This window comes from Pan paniscus, chromosome 10 (genome assembly GCF_029289425.2).
Source record: "Pan paniscus chromosome 10, NHGRI_mPanPan1-v2.0_pri, whole genome shotgun sequence".
NCBI classification, from domain to species: Eukaryota; Metazoa; Chordata; class Mammalia; order Primates; family Hominidae; genus Pan; species Pan paniscus.
Genome location: NC_073259.2, coordinates 137,404,709 through 137,425,199, shown reverse-complemented (window position 1 = coordinate 137,425,199; position 20,491 = coordinate 137,404,709). Strand labels below are relative to the sequence as shown.

General features: G+C 42.4%; 1 protein-coding gene across 2 annotated transcripts in view; it reads left to right on the top strand.

Annotated features, from left to right (window-relative positions):
• The window catches only part of TMEM132D (transmembrane protein 132D), an 820,982-nt gene that overhangs the window by 539,505 nt on the left and 260,986 nt on the right, over positions 1–20,491 (top strand). For both annotated transcript variants that reach the window (XM_034934836.3, XM_034934834.4), the window contains one exon: positions 17,520–17,703. In XM_034934836.3, coding sequence (XP_034790727.2) covers positions 17,520–17,703 — 184 coding nt within the window. The remainder of the gene's footprint in view (positions 1–17,519; positions 17,704–20,491) is intronic.

Below are 20,491 nucleotides of genomic sequence, written 5' to 3'. Positions count from 1 at the left end.
CTATTCTGGAAAAAAAAAAAAAAACATACAGGTAGGTTTAAGATGCATTGACTTGCATCTCAAATACTTAGCTCTAAAGAGTTCTTATGCTTAGAGGTCAGTGTCTACATTGTCGTACAAAGTCCACAATGTCTATTTTTGATCTCTCCAAATGAATGGTAAGCTTTCCTGTCTAATATGGTAGTTTCCACAGCTTTATTTGATTTTTAGACACATTATCGGACTTAAAGAGTTGGTAGAAGATTTTAAAGGCAAAGCTAATTGCAAAGTCTCCTGTGACAAAAATGTACCAGCTTTGCTTCTGCAGAATTTATTTGAAGCATTCATATCTGTTTCTGGGTCTCACATAAGCTCTGCATAACATACTTCCCTACATTTATAGTGGGGGATGGAAAGGTGCTTCAGTGGTCTTCATTCTTATAAACATGCACGTTCTTGCATTGGAAGAAGAGGTGGGAGCATATTAGGCAGAAATCAAGAGTAGACATTCTGCTGTCAGATCTCTTGACTCCTCCGTTTATTAGCTGGGTAACCCTGGACAAATGTTTAGCTTCATGGAGAATAGATTTTTTACCTGGAAACTGGGAGTAATAATGTCACCTTATTCATTGGAATACTGTGAAGATTACATGGGGTAAGACATAAAAAGCTTTTAAAGCCGTGTTTGGCGCATCAAAAAAATACCCAATAAAGGCTGGGCGTGGTGGCTCACGCCTGTAATCCAAGCACTTTGGGAGGCTGAGGTGGGCAGATCACAAAGTCAGGAGTTTGAGACCAGCCTGGCCAATATGGTGAAACCTCATCTCTACTAAAAATACAAAAATTAACCGGGCGTGGTGGCTCGCACCTGTAGTCCCAGCTACTCAGGAGACTGAGGCAGAAGCATCGCTTGAACCCAGGAGGTGGAGGTTGCAGTAAGCTAAGATCATGCCACTGCACTCCAGCCTGGGTGACAGAGCGAGACTCTGACTCAAAATATGTATATATATATATATACCCAATAAAGTTTAGTTTTTGCATCACTCTGGAAATAGATGCAGGAGAATCCTAAAATAAGATTTGTCTTATTCTTTTGGAAAAGATATTCCTTATTGGCCTTGAGGTCTGCTGAGGAGGGCCTGCAAGGTTCACTTTAGCTTTTGTTTTCAGGTCTCTGAGCCTCAGCCCTGAAGGACAGGGTCCTTGTCTGTGCCTGGGCTGAGCTGGACCCTTGCCTTCTAAAAGGACATTTCAGGCTGTTGCTTATGGCCAGCAGTTTTGACTTCATCTATTTAAGTGCATCCCTTTCTGGTGGAAAGGTTTAGATTTTGAGTCCCATGCACAAAGGAGTCTGCACTAGTGAGCATTATTGGGGAATGAGAAGAGCTGTCTGTGTTGGGAAGGAGCTGTTCATTGGCTCCGTGCGAGAAGATTAGACCTCCGAGAGATGCCTCCAAATCCACACCTGTGGAGTCAGTCAGGAGGTGTTTGAGCTGTATGTAGAGGCTGGGCTCCCTACTCTGCTTCCTTTTTCATTGCCCTCCATACAATGGATGATGGCAAGCAGGTCAGGGAAGGAAGATGTTTGGTTTACCCGTGCTAAACACAAAATAGCAACCACACCAGTGGGCAAAACTAAACTACAGGCAGGTCCCATTCCCAGAATGCTTCCAGGTTCACAAGTCTGACATAGCCCCGTGCCTTTCTCCTGATGATTGCACTTTGTCCTCCAAGCAAAACCTGCCCAATCTCAACTGCAATGCTGCCTTCTCCATGGAGCCCCCAAATCAAGCCCTGCTCACCCTGATTGCTACCTATTTGACTCAGCGATGGGGAGGAGAAGAGGGGGGCTGGCAGGATGGGACTCTTGTTTCTGAATCCAAACTGTTCGGAAGTGATGTTTGAACAGTTTGGGTTCCTTCAGACCCTATGTCCCCTTGCCTGAAACTCTGTTCTTGTCACCTCTTTATTCATTCTCACAGACATCTAAAATTCATGTTTTTTAAATTTTCCTTGCTTCATACATTTTACCAATCATCTCCCCCAAGTAGACTTAGTGCATTCCACCTCTAATGCTATTGTTTACTGAATACTTCCAAGAGCACAGATATCCATGTAATTAAGCTTTGATAAACCTCTAACATAGTTGTTCACAATCCTGTTTGCATGTTGGAATCTTCCTGGATAAAAAGAAGAGAGAAGGAAGGAAGGGAGGGAGGGAGGGAGGGAGGGAGGGGGAAAGGACAGAAACTGATTCCTGGAGTTACAGGAAAGAGGTCCCAATCCAGACCCCAAGAGAAGGTTCTTGGATCTTGCACAAGAAAGAATTCAGGGCAAGTGCACAGTGCAAATCAAAAGCAAGTTTATTAAGAAAGTAAAGTGGTAGAATGATTTGTAATCCATTGGGTATATACCCAGTAATGGGATTGCTGGGTCAAGTGGTATTTCTGGTTCTAGGTCCTTGAGGAATTGCCACACTGTCTTCCACGATGGCTGAACTAATTTATATTCCCACCAACAGTGTAAAACCATTCCTATTTCTCCACAGCCTCGCCAACATCTATTGTTTCCTAACCTTTTAATAATCACCATTCTGACTGGCATGAGATGGTATCTCATTGTGGTTTTGATTTGCATTTCTCTAATGATCAGTGATGATGAGCTTTTTTTCATATGTTTGTTGACCACATAAATGTCTTCTTTTGAGAAGGGTCTGTTCATATCCTTTGCCTATTTTTTGATGGAGATGTTTGTTTTTTTCTTGTAAATTTGTTTAAGTTCCTTGTAGATTCTGGATATTAGACCTTTGTCAGATACATAGATTGCAAAAATTTTCTCCCATTCAGTAGGTTGCCTGTTCACTCTGATGCTAGAAAAAAAAAAAAAAAAAGTAAAGTGGTGAAAGGACAGCTACTTCATAGACAGTGTAGGATGTTCTTGAAAGTAAAAGGAGGAAGGCGTCCACCCTAGGTACAAAGCTTGTACATTTGGGGATGTGTGTTCTGCTACAAGGGTTTGTGATAAAGGATTAATTTTCTTATTACTATATTTTGCAAGAATCGATATTATTATCTTTAAAGAAAATTAAGAATGTCTTTGTTCTCAAGATATCGGGATATCGGGACACTCCAACTCTGGGTCTGTTTAGTAAACATTATTAATTTGTTCCCTTACCCATAAACATCTTGAGGCTGGGAATGCCCAACTTCCTGGGAACGCAGCCCAGCAAGTCCCAGCCTCACTTTCCAGCCCTCACTCAAGATGGAGTCGCTCTGGTTCGAACGCTTCTGACATATCTCTCCCTTCCCTTTACAACAGGATCCTTAATCCGAAGAGTTGCAGAGGGATGAAGATCCATCTTCTGTAACTTCTTCAGGCTGAATAGGAGTGATGATATTCCTGCCTAATTGCGAGGGTGTCTTGCATTCAGGGTAGAGAAAAGCTCAGTCAGAGAGCACTGGTATGGTGAGGGTTGTTCTTAACTCCATGTTCCAACAAAAGGTGATATCTGGAAGATTAACAAGTGTCCAATTTAAGAAAGCGTTGAGTGAACTTGTCCTTCATTCTTACACAAAGAGCACAACCACAGTATATTCCACAACAGCAAAGCACAATGAGTAAAATCATTCCAAGTAAACTAAGCAGAAAGGCATTCCAAGAACTGGGCAGTTGTTGGAACCAAACTGAGATAAGGTTGACTGATAGTGCAGCAATGGCAGAGATGTGAGTGTCTAAAGCTTTCATAGCCTGGGTAATCTTATGTGAAAAGTCTGGAACATACACACAACATTCGGCTTCGATCAAAGCACAAGTTCCCCCTTGGGCCACTGTTAAAATGTCCAAAGCCATAGGGTTTTGTAAGCCTACCTGCCTAATCTGAGAAGTTTCCTCAGTTAGGAGGTACGGCCAGGGCGTGTATTATTGAAAGCTGCAACAGTGTGCTTGGCTAAGGCTTTAACTTGTAACTGGATACTGATTGTAGGTGCCTGTGGGGAAAATATAGCCATCGGATAGAACCACTAAGATGCCCGTTTTTGTCACCTATGGTGAGCTTTTACCATTTCCCAGTTAGATGGGAGAGAGTCCAATTTGGTGAGGATGCATCCTGGGAGATAAGCACGACCTCACATACATCTTCCAGTCCAGTTATAAGGTAAGTATGGCTAGGCCAGCCATGTGTTCCACAAGCCCATAACCATCCCCGAAGAGAAGGGTAGTCATCCATTTTTGGCAGATTATCTTGCCATCCCATCCACATCTGGTCTGTTAGAAGAAGGGTCTGATTACATTGTTGAGGTGACAGCCATCCTATATCGTGGGTTTCAGTCTGGTGGTGACTATTATTGAGCCTTTCAAAACATGCAGGAGCTTTGCCTGATACCTGCACTGGAACAGCTGTCATTTGCCCGCATTCGTCATGTATAGCATAACCTAAAGTTGGGGTGGAGTTTAGCTGTTTTCTAATTAGGTTAAAAAGGTGCCTTCTTGTCTCTTTATAGGAGGGGAAGGGGCTAAGGCCCGTGTGGCTATGATACATGGGAGAAGAGGGATTATGTTTATGATGTTCAGTTTCCCAGTCATAATAAAATCCCCATGAACTTGGGTTGGTTGGTTGAATATGCCAGGGCAACTGGAAGTGGAGGAAAGTGGCAATTCTCCACATACCCAACAGTTTGTCTGATTATGCAGAGAGGCTGAAGTCTGGGCCCACTCAGTAAATAAGTCACTCTCTGCATGATTCCAACTTATACCCAAAAGTAGAATACAAATCCATGTATTTATGTTACCCATCCCCTTCATTTCTCCTGAACAGGAGTCGGAGGTCACTGATTGGCTCACGGGAATAAACGGGATCAGTCTCTTGTGTTCCGTTGGCCTATGGGACTTCATAAGAGACAGGCTGAATTCGAGATAGGTGGACCCAACTATTTATTCCCAGAAGTTTAACTGCAGTTGGGGTACTATGGAAAACTTGATAGGTTCCTTCCATTTTGGGAGAAAGTTGATCTGCTGGGGATCTTTCCTTCCAAGTATTTAATGGGATCCAACTTCCCTGCTGGGTTGTAACAAGGTTCTCTTCCTTAGCTGGGGAAGAGAAGTCTTTGATTTCCATATTCAAGGAGTGTGTTTTGCACTTGTCCTAAGCTGATCGCATAAATCTGTAGCTTGAAACTATCTATGTCTATTAGGAGGCCTGTAGTTAAGAAAGGTCTTCCATTCATTATTTCAAAAGGGCTGAGGTGCAGATTTCCCTTAGGGACCACTTGAACCCGTAATAAGGCTACAGGTAATAAAGACAGCCAGATTTCGGATGTTTCTTGGCATAGTTTAGCAACAGTCCTTTTTAGAGTTTGATTAGCTCTTTCTACTTTCCCCGAAGACTGACCTCCATGCCAAGTGGAGGTGGTACTGAATTCCTAGGGCTGAAGATATGTTTTGGGTAATTGTCGCTGTGAAAGATGGGCCATTATTGCTCTGTAAGCCCTTAGGCAGCCCAGATCTAGGAATTATTTCCTTTAGCAAGAGTTTAGAAACCTCAATTGCCTTTTCAGACCGGATAGGAAAAGCCTTGATCCAACTGGTAAATGTGTCAGTGAATACTAATAAATATTTAAACTCTTTACATGGGAGCATCTGAGTATAACCTACTTGCCAATCTTTGCCAGGGTATGTTCCCGTGTGCTGAACAGGCCTTACTAGAGCAGGAGGTGAAGGTTGGTTATTTGGATTATTCCCGACACGTAGTTCACAGGCCCGAGTTACCTGCTTTACTGTTTTAAATAAGCCTTTTCCTATAAAAAGGTAAGACATTAATTGAAACAGGGACTCTCTTCCCCAATGAGTAGAGTCATGCAAATGCTTAACTATTTTCCACTGATTAGCACCTGGTATTAACAGTTTGTTGTCCTTTTTCCTTGGTGCACAAAGCTACTTCTGCCTATAAACCATTCTACCTCAGGATTATCTAGAGCCTCATCTTTTAAATATGGATGGTTGGAGTAAACTTGCTCCATAACTTGAATACAAGAATGACCTAGGGTGCCTGTGGGTTCAGGCAAATAGGTAGCTGGATTCAAAGTCTGGCATACTTCAAGTGTTATATCCGGAGCGTCTAGCAACAAAGCTTGGTATTTGTTCACAGGAAAGGAGAAGGAGCAATTTCTGTCTGCCTTATAATTTCAAAAAGATACTACTGTTTGCAGCTGAGTTAACAGATCCTTTCCCAACAAGGGGTGGGGCATTCAGGAGAAAACCAAAGTCCCTGAAGAGCAGCTTAAAGGATAAATAAAATGGCATCCATGGACTTGTCCATCTATCCCCTTGACCGTACAGTTTTGGGATGACTGAGGCCCATTATAATGGGTGAAAACCGAGTAAGCATTCCAGAAGGAAGTTACTATTCTTACCTGCCACATCAAGGGTTACCCGAGGCTCCTCCAGAGATATGGCTAGTTGTCCAATGGGAGCTGTGGTGGAAGGTCTCGGACCCCGTCACTCAGGATTGCCTGGCTATTTCGGCCATCATTGGTTCAGGTGCCAATGGCTCCCTCTGGGATGCTGGGCAATCCCTCTCCCAATGGCCAGTTTTCCTTTCTTTTCTTTTCTTTTCTTTATTTTATTTTATTTTATTTTATTTTACTTTAAGTTCTGGGATACATGTGCAGAACATGCAGGTTTGTTACATAACTAAGCATGTGCCTTATGGTTTGCTGCCCCCATCAACCCATCATCTAGGTTTTAAGCCCAGCATGTATTAGGTATTTGTCCTCATGCTCTCTCTTCCCTTACCCACTACCCCCAACAGGCCCTGGTGGGTGATGTTCCCCTCCCTGTGTCCATGTGTTCTCATTGTTAAACTCCCACTTATGAGTGGGAACATGTGGTGTTTGATTTTCTGTTCCTGTGTTGGTTTGCTGAGGATGATGGTTTCCAGCTTCATCCATGTCCCTGCAAAGGACATGAACTCATTTGCTTTTATGGCTGCATAGTATTCCATGGCGTTATGTGCCACATTTTCTTTATCCAATCTATCATTGATGAGCATTTGGGTTGGTTCCAAGTGTTTGCTATTGTGAATAGTGCTGCAATAAACATACGTGTGCATGTGTCTTTATAGTAGAATGGTTTATAATCCCTTGGGTATATACCCAGTAATGGGATTGCTGGGTCAAATGGTATTTCTGGTTCTAGATCCTTGAGGAATCGCCACACTGTCTTCCACTATGGTTGAACTAATTTACACTCCCACCAACAATGTAAAAGTGTGCCTATTTCTCCACATCCTCTCCAGCACCTGTTGTTTCCTGACTTTTTAATGATCGCCATTCTAACTGGTATGAGATGGTATCTCATTGTGGTTTTGATTTGCATTTCTCTAATGATCAGTGATGATGAGGTTTTTTTCATGTTTGTTGGCTGCATAAATGTCTTCTTTTGAGAAGTGTCTCTTCATATCCTTTGCCCATGTTTTGATGGGGTTGTTTTTTTCTTGTAAATTTGTTTAAATTTCTTGTAGATTTTGGATATTAGACCTTTGTCAGATGGATAGATTGCAAAAATGTTCTCCCATTCTGTAGGTTGCCTGTTCACTCTAATGATAGTTTCTCTTGTTGTGTAGAAGCTCTTTAGTTTAATTAGATCTCATTTGTCAATTTTGGCTTTTGTTGCCATTGCTTTTGGTGTTTTAGTCATGAAGCCTTTGCCTATGCCTATGTCCTGAATGGTATTGCCTACGTTTTCCTCTAGGGTTTTTGTGGTTTTAGGTTTTATTTTTAAGTCTTTAATCCACCTTGAGTTAATTTTTGTATAAGGTATAAAGGAAGGAGTCTGGTTTCTGTTTTCTGCATATGGCTAGCCAGTTTTCCCAGCACCATTTATTAAATAGGGAATCCTTTCTCCATTGCTTGTTTTTGTCAGGTGTGTTGAAGATCAGATGGTTGTAGATGTGTGGTGTTATTTCAGAGGTCTCTATTCTGTTCCATTGGTCTCTATATCTGTTTTGGTACCAGTACCATGCTGTTTTGGTTACTGTAGCCTTGTGATATTGTTTGAAGTCAGGTAGCATGATGCTGCCAGCTTTGTTCTTTTTGCTTAGGACTGTCTTGGCTATAGAGGCTCTTTTTTGGTTCCATATGAAATTTAAAGTAGTTTTTTTCTAGTTCTGTGAAGAAAGTCAATGGTAGCTTGATGGGGATAGCATTGAATCTGTAAATTACTTCGGGCAGCATGGCCATTTTCACGATACCGATTCTTTCTATCCACGAGCATGGAATGTTTTTCCATTTGTTTGTGTCCTCTCTTATTTCCTTGAGCAGTAGTTTGTAGTTCTCCTTGAAGAGGTCCTTCACGTCCCTCATAAGTTGTATTCCTAGGTATTGTATTCTCTTTCTAGCAATTTTGAATGGGGGTTCATTCATGACTTGGTTCTCTCCATGTCTATTATTAGTGTATGGGAATGCTTGTGATACTTGCATATTGATTTTATATCCTACGACTTTGCCGAAGTTGCCTATCAGCTTAAGGAGTTTTTGGGCTGAGACAATGGGGTTTTCTAAATATACAATCATGTCACCTTCAAAGAGACAATTTGACTTCCTCTCTTCCTATTTGAATATGCTTTATTACTTTCTCTTGCCTGATTACCCTGGCCAGAACTTCCAATACTGTGTTGAATAGGAGTGGTGAGAGAGGGCATCCTTGTCTTGTGCCGGTTTTCAAAAGGAATGCTTCCAGCTTGTACCCATTGAGTATGATACTGGCTATGGGTTTTTCATAAATAGCTCTTATTATTGTGAGATATGTTCAGACCTAAAAGCGACACCCTAATGTCACAATTAAAAGAACTAGAGAAACAAGAGCAAACAAATTCAAAAGCTAGCAGAAGACAAGAAATAAGTAAGATCAAAGCAGAACTGAAGGCGACAGAGTCACGAAAAACCCTTCAAAAAAATCAATGAACCCAGGAGGTGGTTTTTTGAAAAGATTAACAAAATAGAGACGGCTAGCCAGACTAATAAAGAAGAAAAGAGAGAAGAATCAAATAGACAAAATAAGAAATGATAAAGGGGATATCTCCACTGATCCCACAGATATACAAACTACCATCAGAGAATACTACAAACACCTCTAGGAAAATAAACTAGAAAATCTAGAAGAAATGGATAAATTCCTAGACAAACACACCCTACAAAGACTAAACCAGGAAGAAGTCGAATCCCTGAATAGACCAATAACAAGTTCTGAAATTGAGGCAGTAATTAATAGCCTACCAACCAAAAAAAGCCCAGGACCAGATGGAGTCACAGCCGAATTTTACCAGAGGTACAAAGAGGAGCTGGTACCATTCCTCGTAAAACTATTCCAAACAGCAGAAAAAGAGGGACTCCTCCCTAACTCATTTTGTGAAACCAGCATCATCCTGATAGCAAAACCTGGCAGAGACGCGACAAAAAAAAAGAAAATTTCAGGCCAATATCCCTGATGAACATCGATGCGAAAATCCTCAATAAAATACTGGCAAACTGAAGCCAGCAGCACATCAAAAAGCTTATCCACCACAATCAAGTTGGCTTCATTCCTAGGATGCAAGGCTGATTCAACATACTCAAATCAATAAATGTAATCCATCACATTAACAGAACCATGTCTAGCTCTTTTTCTTTTCCTCTCATCAAACATGCACACGCCTGCTGCAGGTTTTTATCCTGAATGAGCAGCAAAAATGCTTGAACATATGATATTTCATCCCATTTTCCCTCCCACTTACAAAAAAACTCACTTGAAGTATAGTATTAAAGGCCATAGTTCCAGCAGGAGGCCATTTCTCTTGCTTTTCCAAATAATACTGAAGCCAAATACCAGTATTACATAGAAACACCTGTTTTGTCTTCTTAAGCCCATTCCGTTGAAACTGGTCCCAGTGTTCGAGAATACATTCTAGTGGTGAGTTCTTTGGAATCGATGCTGTGGTTCCCATGAAGGAAGCAGGTGATGCTGAAAGAAAAGTTCCAAACCTGCGAGATTGTATTGCCACTGGCCGAGTTCCGCTAACAAGGTTAAGACAGGTTTTGAAGGCCAGCTGCATTAACGAGGGGATCCCTGCCAAAAATTGAATTCTCTTATTCACATTATCCAAATAACGTAAGTGAACTGAGCCATGAATCTTAGATAAACCACAACATGGACTTTAACAAAAATGTCGAATAAGGGAAAGGAAATGAAGAGGATTTAGATGAGAAGGACCAGAGCAAGCAGGTTCTGGGCAATAGTGGATGAGCAAAGCCAGTTTGCCCAAATCCAAGAAAGGAAAGAAGTTTTTTTCAGTGTGCAAAATGAAACAAAAAGCAAAGGGAAGAGTGCCCTGATTTCCATCCTTGTGCTTCTCAATCACACCTAGTCGGCATAGTGGCAACAAAACGTAACCACATCTATCTAATCTTACTGCTCGTAGCTGTTAAATACCAAATCTCAATCAGCAATTTTAGGGACGGAGCCATCAATGCTTTTTGCTCCCAATGTTTTGCAAGCAGACGGACGGAAATCGGGAGGCACGTAGGACAAGAGTAAGTTAAAATCCCTGAGACCCGTTAAATAAAGTCTCCTGAAAATGACAGTGAAACAGAGACAGCAACCAAGAAATTGATTCATGCAGCAAGAGAAAAAGGCAGGTTAATATGAAGAGCAGAGCCTGCGGTGCCAAACCTGCTCTTAGCCGAGAGGGACTTTACTGAGAGGAGCCTCTAACCCCCTAAATCTTAGAAGCAACTAAGTCGGCTCCTAACCCAAGGTCAGGCCTCTAACCCAAGGTTGCTCAAGCATCCTTGCCTTTTATTAAGAGGGTCCTCTAACCCACTCTGTCTTAGGAGACACTGACTTCCCTAAGTTGGGCCTCTAACCCAATCCCATTCTTTACCCAGCTATATGCACCCCACTTACCCAAAGTTAGCCAGTTGGTGCATGCAGATGATTTTCCTTTGGGGCGGGGGTCTCTTCAGTATCACCCATTTGGGGTTTGCCAGAAACAGGTTACGGGACCCCAACATTTACCCAAAGGTAGCCCTTGGACCAGGGTTTCTGCACTGTAGTCCCATCTGTGGTCACCAGAAATATGTTACAGGAAAGGGGTTCTTGGATCTCACGCAAGAAAGAATTCAGGGCGAGTCCACAGTGCAAAGCAAAAGCAAGTTTATTAAGAAAGTAAAGTGGCGAAAGGACAGCTACTCCACAGACAGAGTAGGGCATTCCCGAAAGTAAGAGGAGGAAGGAGTCCACCCTAGGAACAATGCTTGTATATATGGAGAAATGTGTTCTGCTACAAGGGTTTGTGACAAAGGATTAGTTTTCTTAATTACTATGTTTTGCAAGAATCAATATTATTATCTTTCCTCATTTCTTTGAGACAGGGTCTCGCTCTGTCATCCAGGCTGGAGTGCAGTGGCAGGATCACGATCTCAGTTCACTGCAACCTCTGCCTCCTGTGTTCAAGCAATTCTCCTGCCTCAGCCTCCCCTGGGATTACAGGCCTATGCCACCATGCCCGGCTCATTTGTTTTTTTTTTTGTTTTTTTGTTTTTTTTTTTAAGAGATGAGGCTTCACCATGTTGGCCAGGCTGGTCTTGAACTCCTGCCCTCAAGTGATCCATCCACCTCGGCCTCCCAAAGTGCTGGGATTACAGGCATGAGCCACCACGCCCGGCAACATAATTATCTGTAAAACAAAATTAGGAATGTCTTTTTTTAAATTTTATTATTATTATACTTTAAGTTTTAGGGTACATGTGCACAACGTACAGGTTTGTTACATATGTATACATGTGCCATGTTGGTGTGCTGCACCTATTAACTCATCATTTACATTAGGTATATCTCCTAATGCTATCCCTCTCCCATCCCCCCACCCCACAATAGTCCCCAGTGTGTGATGTTCCTCTTCCTCTGTCCATGTGTTCTCATTGTTCAGTTCCCACCTATGACTGAGAACATGCGGTGGTTGTTTTTCTGTCCTTTCGATAGTTTGCTGAGAATGATGGTTTCCAGCTTTATCCATGTCCCTACAAAGGACATGAACTCATCATTTTTTATGGCTGCGTAGTATTCCATGCTGTATATGTGCCACATTTTCTTAATCCAGTCTATCATTGTTGGACATTTCGGTTGGTTCCAAGTCTTTGCTATTGTGAATAGTGCCGCAATAAACATACATGTGCATGTGTCTTTATAGCAGCATGATTTACAATCCTTTGGGTATATACCCAGTAATGGGATAGCTGGGTCAAATGGTGTTTCTAGTTCTAGATCCCTGAGGAGTCGCCACACTGTCTTCCACAATGGTTGAACTAGTTTACAGTCCCACCAACAGTGTAAAAGTGTTCCTATTTCTCCACATCCTCTCCAGCACCTGTTGTTTCCTGACTTTTTAATGATCGCCATTCTAACTGGTGTGAGATGGTATCTCATTGTGGTTTTGATTTGCATTTCTCTGATGGCCAGTGATGATGAGCATTTTTTCATGTGTTTTTTGGCTGCATAAATGTCTTCTTTTGAGAAGTGTCTGTTCATATCCTTCGCCCACTTTTTGATGGGGTTGTTTGTTTTTTTCTTGTAAATTTGTTTGAGTTCATTGTAGATTCTGGATATTAGCCCTTTGTCAGATGAGTAGGTTGTGAAAATTTTCTCCCATTCTGTAGGTTGCCTGTTCACTCTGATGGTAGTTTCTTTTGCTGTGCAGAAGCTCTTGAGTTTAATTAGATCCCATTTGTCAATTTTGGCTTTTGTTGCCATTGCTTTTGGTGTTTTAGACATGAAGTCCTTGCCCATGCCTATGTCCTGAATGGTATTGCCTAGATTTTCTTCTAGGGTTTTTATGGTTTTAGGTCTAACATGTAAGTCTTTAATCCATCTTGAATTAATTTTTGTATAAGGTGTAAGGAAGGGATCCAGTTTCAGCTTTCTACATATGGCTAGCCAGTTTTCCCAGCACCATTTATTAAATAGGGAATCCTTTCCCCATTGCTTGTTTTTATCAGGTTTGTCAAAGATCAGATAGTTGTAGATATGCAGCATTATTTCTGAGGGCTCTGTTCGTTCCATTGGTCTATATCTCTGTTTTGGTACCAGTACCATGCTGTTTTGATTACTGTAGCCTTGTAATATAGTTAGAAGTCAGGTAGCATGATGCCTCCAGCTTTGTTCTTTTGGCTTAGGATTGACTTGGCGATGCAGGCCCTTTTTTGGTTCCATATGAACTTTAAAGTAGTTTTTTTCCAATTCTGTGAAGAAAGTCATTGGTAGCTTGATGGGGATGGCATTGAATCTGTAAATGACCTTGGGCAGTATGGCCATTTTCATGATATTGATTCTTCCTACCCATGAGCATGGAATGTTCTTCCATTTGTTTGTATCCTCTTTTATTTCATTGAGCAGTGGTTTGTAGTTCTCCTTGAAGAGGTCCTTCACATCCCTTGTAAGTTGGATTCCTAGGTATTTTATTCTCTTTGAAGCAATTGTGAATGGGAGTTCACTCATGATTTGGCTCTGTGTTTGTCTGTTATTGGTATACAAGAATGCTTGTGATTTTTGTACATTGATTTTGTATCCTGCCCATTGTCTCAGCCCAAAATCTCCTCAAGCTGATAAGCAACTTCAGGAATGTCTTTTTTCTCCAGCTATTGGGATGTCTGGACACTCCCAAGTCTGGGTCTGTTTAGTAAACATTATTAATTTGTTCCCTTAACTGTAAACATCTAGAGGCTAGGAATGCCTAACTTTCTGGGAATGCTGCCCAGCAAGGGCCAGCCTCATTTTCCAGCCCTCATTCAGGATGGAGTCGCTCTGGTTTGAACACCTTTGACCCTGGCTCCACTCAGGAACAATCAGAAATCTGTAAGGATGATGCCTGGACATTGCTTTATTTGTAAAGTTCCTCCAGGCAATTTGAATGCATGGGAGGTGGAAAAATCACTGCTTTAACCAGATATGTTTTATAAACTTCTCTTTAACCAACTGTATTTATCTCCTACAATACATCAGATTCCCTTCTGATGAATATCAGGAATTACTCTCTATTATAAGCACAAAATGCAACAAGATAAATATGACCACCATTTTCAGGACATGTACCATCTGTCAGACACACAAACTGCAAAGGCACAGTCCTTGTCTTTAGAGTAAAACATGAAGAAGTGATAAATATTGCCTACTACGCAAGAGTTCGGGAAGCTGTTAAGTGCTAAATATTTACAAAGGGGCATTAAAATTCAAATTCCCACTGTCACACTAAGATACACGTGATGAGATATTCCAACGAGATCACCATGTGCAGAATTTATAAAGGAAATTGTCGGGAACTCGGTCCATAACCGTACTGTGGATGAACTATTGGGGAACTCATGCAAGCTAGGGAATCTTTCCAGAAAATCACGTACATACAACGTTTTCCCCACAAGTTCAAGGTACAACCTTCCTGAAGGTTGGTATAGTCCTGGATTGAGAATTCCCAGCTTAGTCTTTGCTATTGTGAATAGTGCCACAATAAACATACGTGTGCATGTGTCTTTATAGCAGCATGTTTTATAATCCTTTGGGTATATACCCAGTAATGGAACCAACCCAAATGTCCAACAATGATAGACTGGATTAAGAAAATGTGGCACATATACACCATGGAATACTATGCAGCCATAAAAAATGATGAGTTCATGTCCTTTGCAGGGACATGGATGAAGCTGAAAACCAGCATTCTCAGCAAACTATTGCAAGGACAAAAAACCAAACACTGCATGTTCTCACTCATAGGTGGGAACTGAACAATGAGAACACATGGACACAGGAAGGGGAACATCACACACCGGGGATTGTTGTGGGGTGGGGGGAGGGGGGAAGGATAGCATTAGGAGATATACCTAATGTAAATGACGAGTTAATGGGTGCAGCACACCAACATGGCACATGCATACATATGTAACAAACCTGTACGTTGTGCACATGTACCCTAAAACTTAAAGTATAATAAAAAAAAAAGAAAAAGAATTCTCAACATAGAATATTTTCATCACCACTTCATAGAGAGGGCAGTTGGCTGGAAAAAGACCTTTTTGCTTTTACATCTTGGCTGGGAAAGGGATCTAAAGAAAAAGGGAAAATCTAAATGTATAGACAATCACGTAAGGTTACAGGAAGAGTAAAATTAGATGAAGTAAAGGGAGCACTTATTACCTTCTATTTATTGAATGGTATTATAGGTGTCTTCTAGGATGGCAAGAACTTACATATATGCAGAGATGTATAAAGTTGTCCTGATAAAACAAACTCTAAAAACAGAAGTATGGGGCTGTGGGGTGGGAGGCATCCAGTGTTCTACTGCGGGCAAGGATTGTTGGTTTTTATTTGAGGTCAAGGAATCTGGAAGGAAATAGGGGTAGAATGTGATGTGCACATATGGGCAGTTATTGTGTACAATGAGCTACACTTATGCAGGTGTTCACACGGCTCAAACGCAAGTAATGCTAATTCTGTTCTATAAATTCCTTTCTTTGTGATTAAAAACAGAACGCGAGGCCCACAGACAAGACGGAGGTTATCCCATTTCATCAATGGGAAAGTCATACCAAAATTCTTGTCGAGTTCGAATACAAAAACAAAGGTGCATTCTAGCATCTTAATTCCAAGTTCCCTCTAGCTGTGACTAGAAATGCCAGTCAGGGGCTTCAAAGAGACAGTGGCATCCTTTTCTTATGTAAAGAAAGGTATGGGAGAAAAAAGCCCACCGTGGCCTAGGGGATTTTTTATCACAGCAGCTGCTTCTCAAAGAATTAAACAACTTTCTTTCAAGAGCCAAGAGGGAGTGCATTTTGTAGGATTCGAAAACCAGCTGTCGTCTTTTCCCCTTCATTACTCACAGCCCATTGCAGCTACCCCGTTCCATGGAAGAGATGGCTGCTTAAGCGGAAGGCTGACCTCTGCGGTTGGGGTTCTTTCTTTTGGCAGTTCTAGTCATCTCATTTCTCTGGCCCCCTCCTTCCCCTCCTCTTTCTTTTCCTCCTCCCCTTCCTCCTCTTCTGTCTTTCTTTTTCTTTTCCTTTTTTTTTTTTTTTTGAGACATATTTTCATTTCGTCACCCAGGCTGGAATGCACTGGTGTGATCCCAGCTCACTGCAACCTCTGCCTCCCAGGTTCAATTCTCATGCCTCAGCCTCCCATCTAGCTGGGATTATAGGCACATGCCACCACGCCCAGCTAATTTTTGTATTATTAGTAGAGATAGAGTTTTGCCCTGTTGGCCAAGCTGGTCTCAAACTCCTGACTTCAAGTGATCACTTTTATCTTTCCTTTCTTTCTACTTCTCTCTCTCCTTCCATTTTTCCCTCCCTTCTCCTTTCTCTCTCTCTGCCTGTCTCTCTCTCCCTCCTTCTCTGTTCATTAGAATCTCCCCTGATCTTCTAGTTTTCCATCTCATCCCTCCTATTGAGAACAAGGCTCCCTGGAAGCCCCGTCGTTTATCTCTGAGCTTCTTACTGGTAAACTTGGGTGAGATTGACGGTGGGATAAAAATGTCAATAGCTTTGTCACATATAAAAGAACAAACCTTATTCTCCTACATGTCAGAGTTCAGTGATCATTTCTCAAAGGTGTAAAATTCAAATCTTTTAGAAATAGATCTGACACGTAGACGTTGTTTGGCCACTGAGGCTTTAAAAAGCACCTCTCTCAGCGGATTCCTCTGTTCATTCTCACCTACACCCTGCTCACTTCCTTTTCAGGTAGAGGCAGGCACCAAATCTACATTTTTCTACCTGTCACATAGAAGAGCAGACATCATACCAAAAATCACTATGATGAGGCAGGCAGCTAATTAATTACTTAAATAGCTGTAAAAATAATCCAGAAAGTCCTAGGTGGATTTGTTTCTAGATGTATGCTTATAGGAAAATTGAGTGTCTAGAAACCAGTCTTTGTTGCAATGACTCCCATCTCCACGTAATATCTGGTGACTTCTCCATGCTCATCACAGCGACCCCCTTGACCCTGGTTTGTTATGCACACGCTGCCTGTTTCTCTGCAATTCTGTCTTACCACTGCCAATAACACAACTGTGTCACCCTCAGACATCCTTAAAATTCTGTGCAACCAACTCAGTCTGGCTGTGGCTTTGGAAAATCCAATGGAAGTTGCCTAGAAATTTGTGAGAGTGAGGAAAAGTGTTCTCCTAAATGGAGAATGGGAAAGGAAGTGTTTAAGAAATGCAATCACTATTTCCCATAATTATCCACAAATACCTGCTCTGCGGCAGCTGAGCAGCCCACAAACAGAAGGACTTTGGAACCTGGAGTGACAGTATCTAAGCCCAGGCTAATGCTGCAGAGCATATTAAAGCTCCTTTGTTCATTTTGGAATGGCATCTCTGAATGCTCTTTGCAGAGATGTGTGCGCTTGGTTCCATGTGGAGGTACATAGAGAAATGGCCAAGGGCCGCCCACTCTCTGCCAAGCGTGCTATGCCTCATCAGTCCCTGAAAGCTGTTCTCCTCTGTGTCTTCTCTCCAGTGCGGATGGCGCCTCCTACGAGGTCATGCAGATCGATGTGGAGGTGGAAGAGCCCGGTGACCTGCCAGCCACACAGCTGGTCACGTGGCAGGTCGAGTACCCCGGAGAGATCACGTCTGACTTGGGAGTGTCCAAGATCTATGTGAGCCCAAAGGACCTGATTGGAGTTGTGCCGCTGGCTATGGTAAGCAAGCCCCGCCCTGGGCTGTTAGAACTGAACTCGGGGGAGGGGAAGGCGCCGCACTGTGACCCAGGCTGGGTGGGGAAAAGTGGGGGAGCCAAGAACCAGGACAGTGAGAAACGAAACCACAAAGTTGACTGCCAATAGCCAATCGTTGTGTGTGTGTGTGTGTGTGTGTGTGTGAGTGTGTGTGTGTATCTATATCTATATCTATATCTATACAAATATAAAACAATTTTCTTAACGTATTATTTAGAAAATAAACTCCAGGTATTAGATTTGGGTCTGCTATTGTGTGAAAATTGTTGACGACTCGATAGATGTGTTTGTAGCATATGATGTAGACACCTGTGGATCTCGAACACACACAGCTCTGGAGTCCATGTAGATCAAGCATAGGAGTGAAATGTGCTGAGACATTTGGCAAACACCCGCCTGGTCCCCCAGACCACCAATTAGAAAATATTGACCAGTGTTCTTCTGTCATGCTGAAAGAACACCAGAAATCAGGTCTTCAGTCCAAGGCAACTGGACAGCTGCCCGGTGACACTGAACTGGTTACTGTGTTGTTCATTAGGAAATGCAAAGGTGTTTGGGTTACTGTAGTTGACAAGGGCTCTTACTGTTTTATTTGAGAGGCACTGAGCCTCCTTGGTTATTATTTTGCGTGAGACGGTCGTGCCCTTTGCTTTGGACTCTTAGTGGTTCTATCACTGGGAATGGCAACGCCGTTTGTCTCGAGCAAGTAGTGGTTTGAATTTGCTCCTTTCCGCACCTCTGGTCTGAGGAGACTGAGCACTGAGCACCTCCTGCTGCTGCCCTCGGCCCAGGCCCGGCTGCATGTTGTTTCCTACACTCCACACTCGGCGTTTCTCCTGCCTCAAGTGGCCCTGATGCTGCCGTTGCCTGTTCTAAACCCCATTGTTCCTCATGGCCTATACGAGTCCTCAGTCCCACAAGAGCCCTCTCTCCGTCCTTCAACAACCTCTGAAACATTTCCCATCCTACAGCACCTTTTCTTGCTATGCTACATGTAATGTTCTTTTTTTTTTTGACGGAGTCCCAGTCTGTTGCCCCGGCTGGAGTGCAGTGATGCGATCTTGGCTCACTGCAACCTTTGCCGTCTGGGGTTGATTCTCCTGTCTCAGCCTCCCCAGTAGCTGGGATTACAGGTGCCCACCACCACGCCTGGCTAATTTTTGCATTTTTAGTAGAGACGGGGTTGCACCATCTTGGCCAGGCTTGTCTTGAACTCCTGACCTCGTGATCCACCCACCTTAGCCTCCCAAAGTACTGGGATTACAGATGTGAGCCACCGTGCCCAGCCCTATGTAATGTTCTAAGAATGTATAATGGTAGAGCTAGAAACAAAAATCTCAATGGAGACCCCCTTGACATGTGTACCAATTAGGAATTGCATTTGGCTGAGAGCAACAGAGCTCCCTGCCCAGGCACCCTAACTTACCCTCTGGCTAATTATGAGTTAAGTACAGATTTCTTCTTTCATGTAAAGAAGTTCCTAAGGTTAGTGGTCTAGGGCTGGTTTGGTGTTCCATGACATCTGAGACCCAGGCCCCATCTTACCTTCTACTTCAGCAGTCAGGTGCATGGATTACATCCTCATGATTACCTCATGGTCCAAGACAGCTGCTGGGATGCCAGCCATCACATCTATATTCTGCAGACCAGCAAAACTTTAAAAGGCCAAAGTTCAAACACGGCCAGTCTCTTTTCCTTTTCAAAAGAACTTTACAAGAATCCAACATACTGTTTCTGGTTGCATCCAATTCACCAAAACTTAGTTATATAGCCACATCTAATTGTAAGGAAGGCTGAGAAACCTACTTTTTTAGCATGAAAGGTTGCTCAAATTCTGTTACAAGGAAACAAGATAAAAGGTATTCTAAGGCAATGAACAGCATCTGCAACAATTCTCCTTTATTTCCACTTGAGGAAACTGAGGCTCAAAGAGGTCCCTCATCTTAGTACCTGTTTTCCATTTTTCATTGGTCATTATGAGTCTCCCAGGAAAAAGAATAACATAACAAATTATGGTCTCCACTAGCTATTCATGCAACCATACTTAATTTCATTGTGCCTCAATTTCCTCATCTGTAGAGGGAGTTATAGGGATAATACCTACTTATAATGTTGTAAGGATAAAACAGTAATTAAAGTGTACTTAGACTAGGTGCAGTGGCTCATGCCTGTGATCCCAGCATTTTGGGAGGCCGAGGTGGGCAGATCACTTGAGGCCAGGAGTTCAAGACCAGCCTGACCAACATGGCAAAACCCCATCTCTACTAAAAAAAACTACAAAACTTAGCCAGGTGTGATGGCACATGCCGATAATCCTAGCTACTTGGGAGGCTGAGGCATGAGGATCGTTTGAACTTGGGAGGCGGAGCTTGCAGTGAGCCAAGAATGCACCACAGCACTCCAGCCTGTGTGACGGGGTGAGACCCTGCCTCAAAAAAAAAAAAAAATACTTATTAGAGTGCCCAGCCTAGAGCAAACACACAGTAAATGTTATCTATATTATGATTACTTAACTACTGAATTTAAAATGTAAGCAATACTCTGGCAATAATGTTATAAATTTTTTCAGGTAAGGGACTTATCCACAGCTCCCATATTTTACAATATAAGAAGAGTGGTAGGCAGTATGTAGGCACCCACTGATTCTTGAACTGAATTAAATGTATTGGATTAAAACTTGGTGGGGCTGGGTGCAGTGGCTCATGCCTGTAATCCCAGCACTTTGGGAGGCCAAGAAAGGTGGATCACCTGA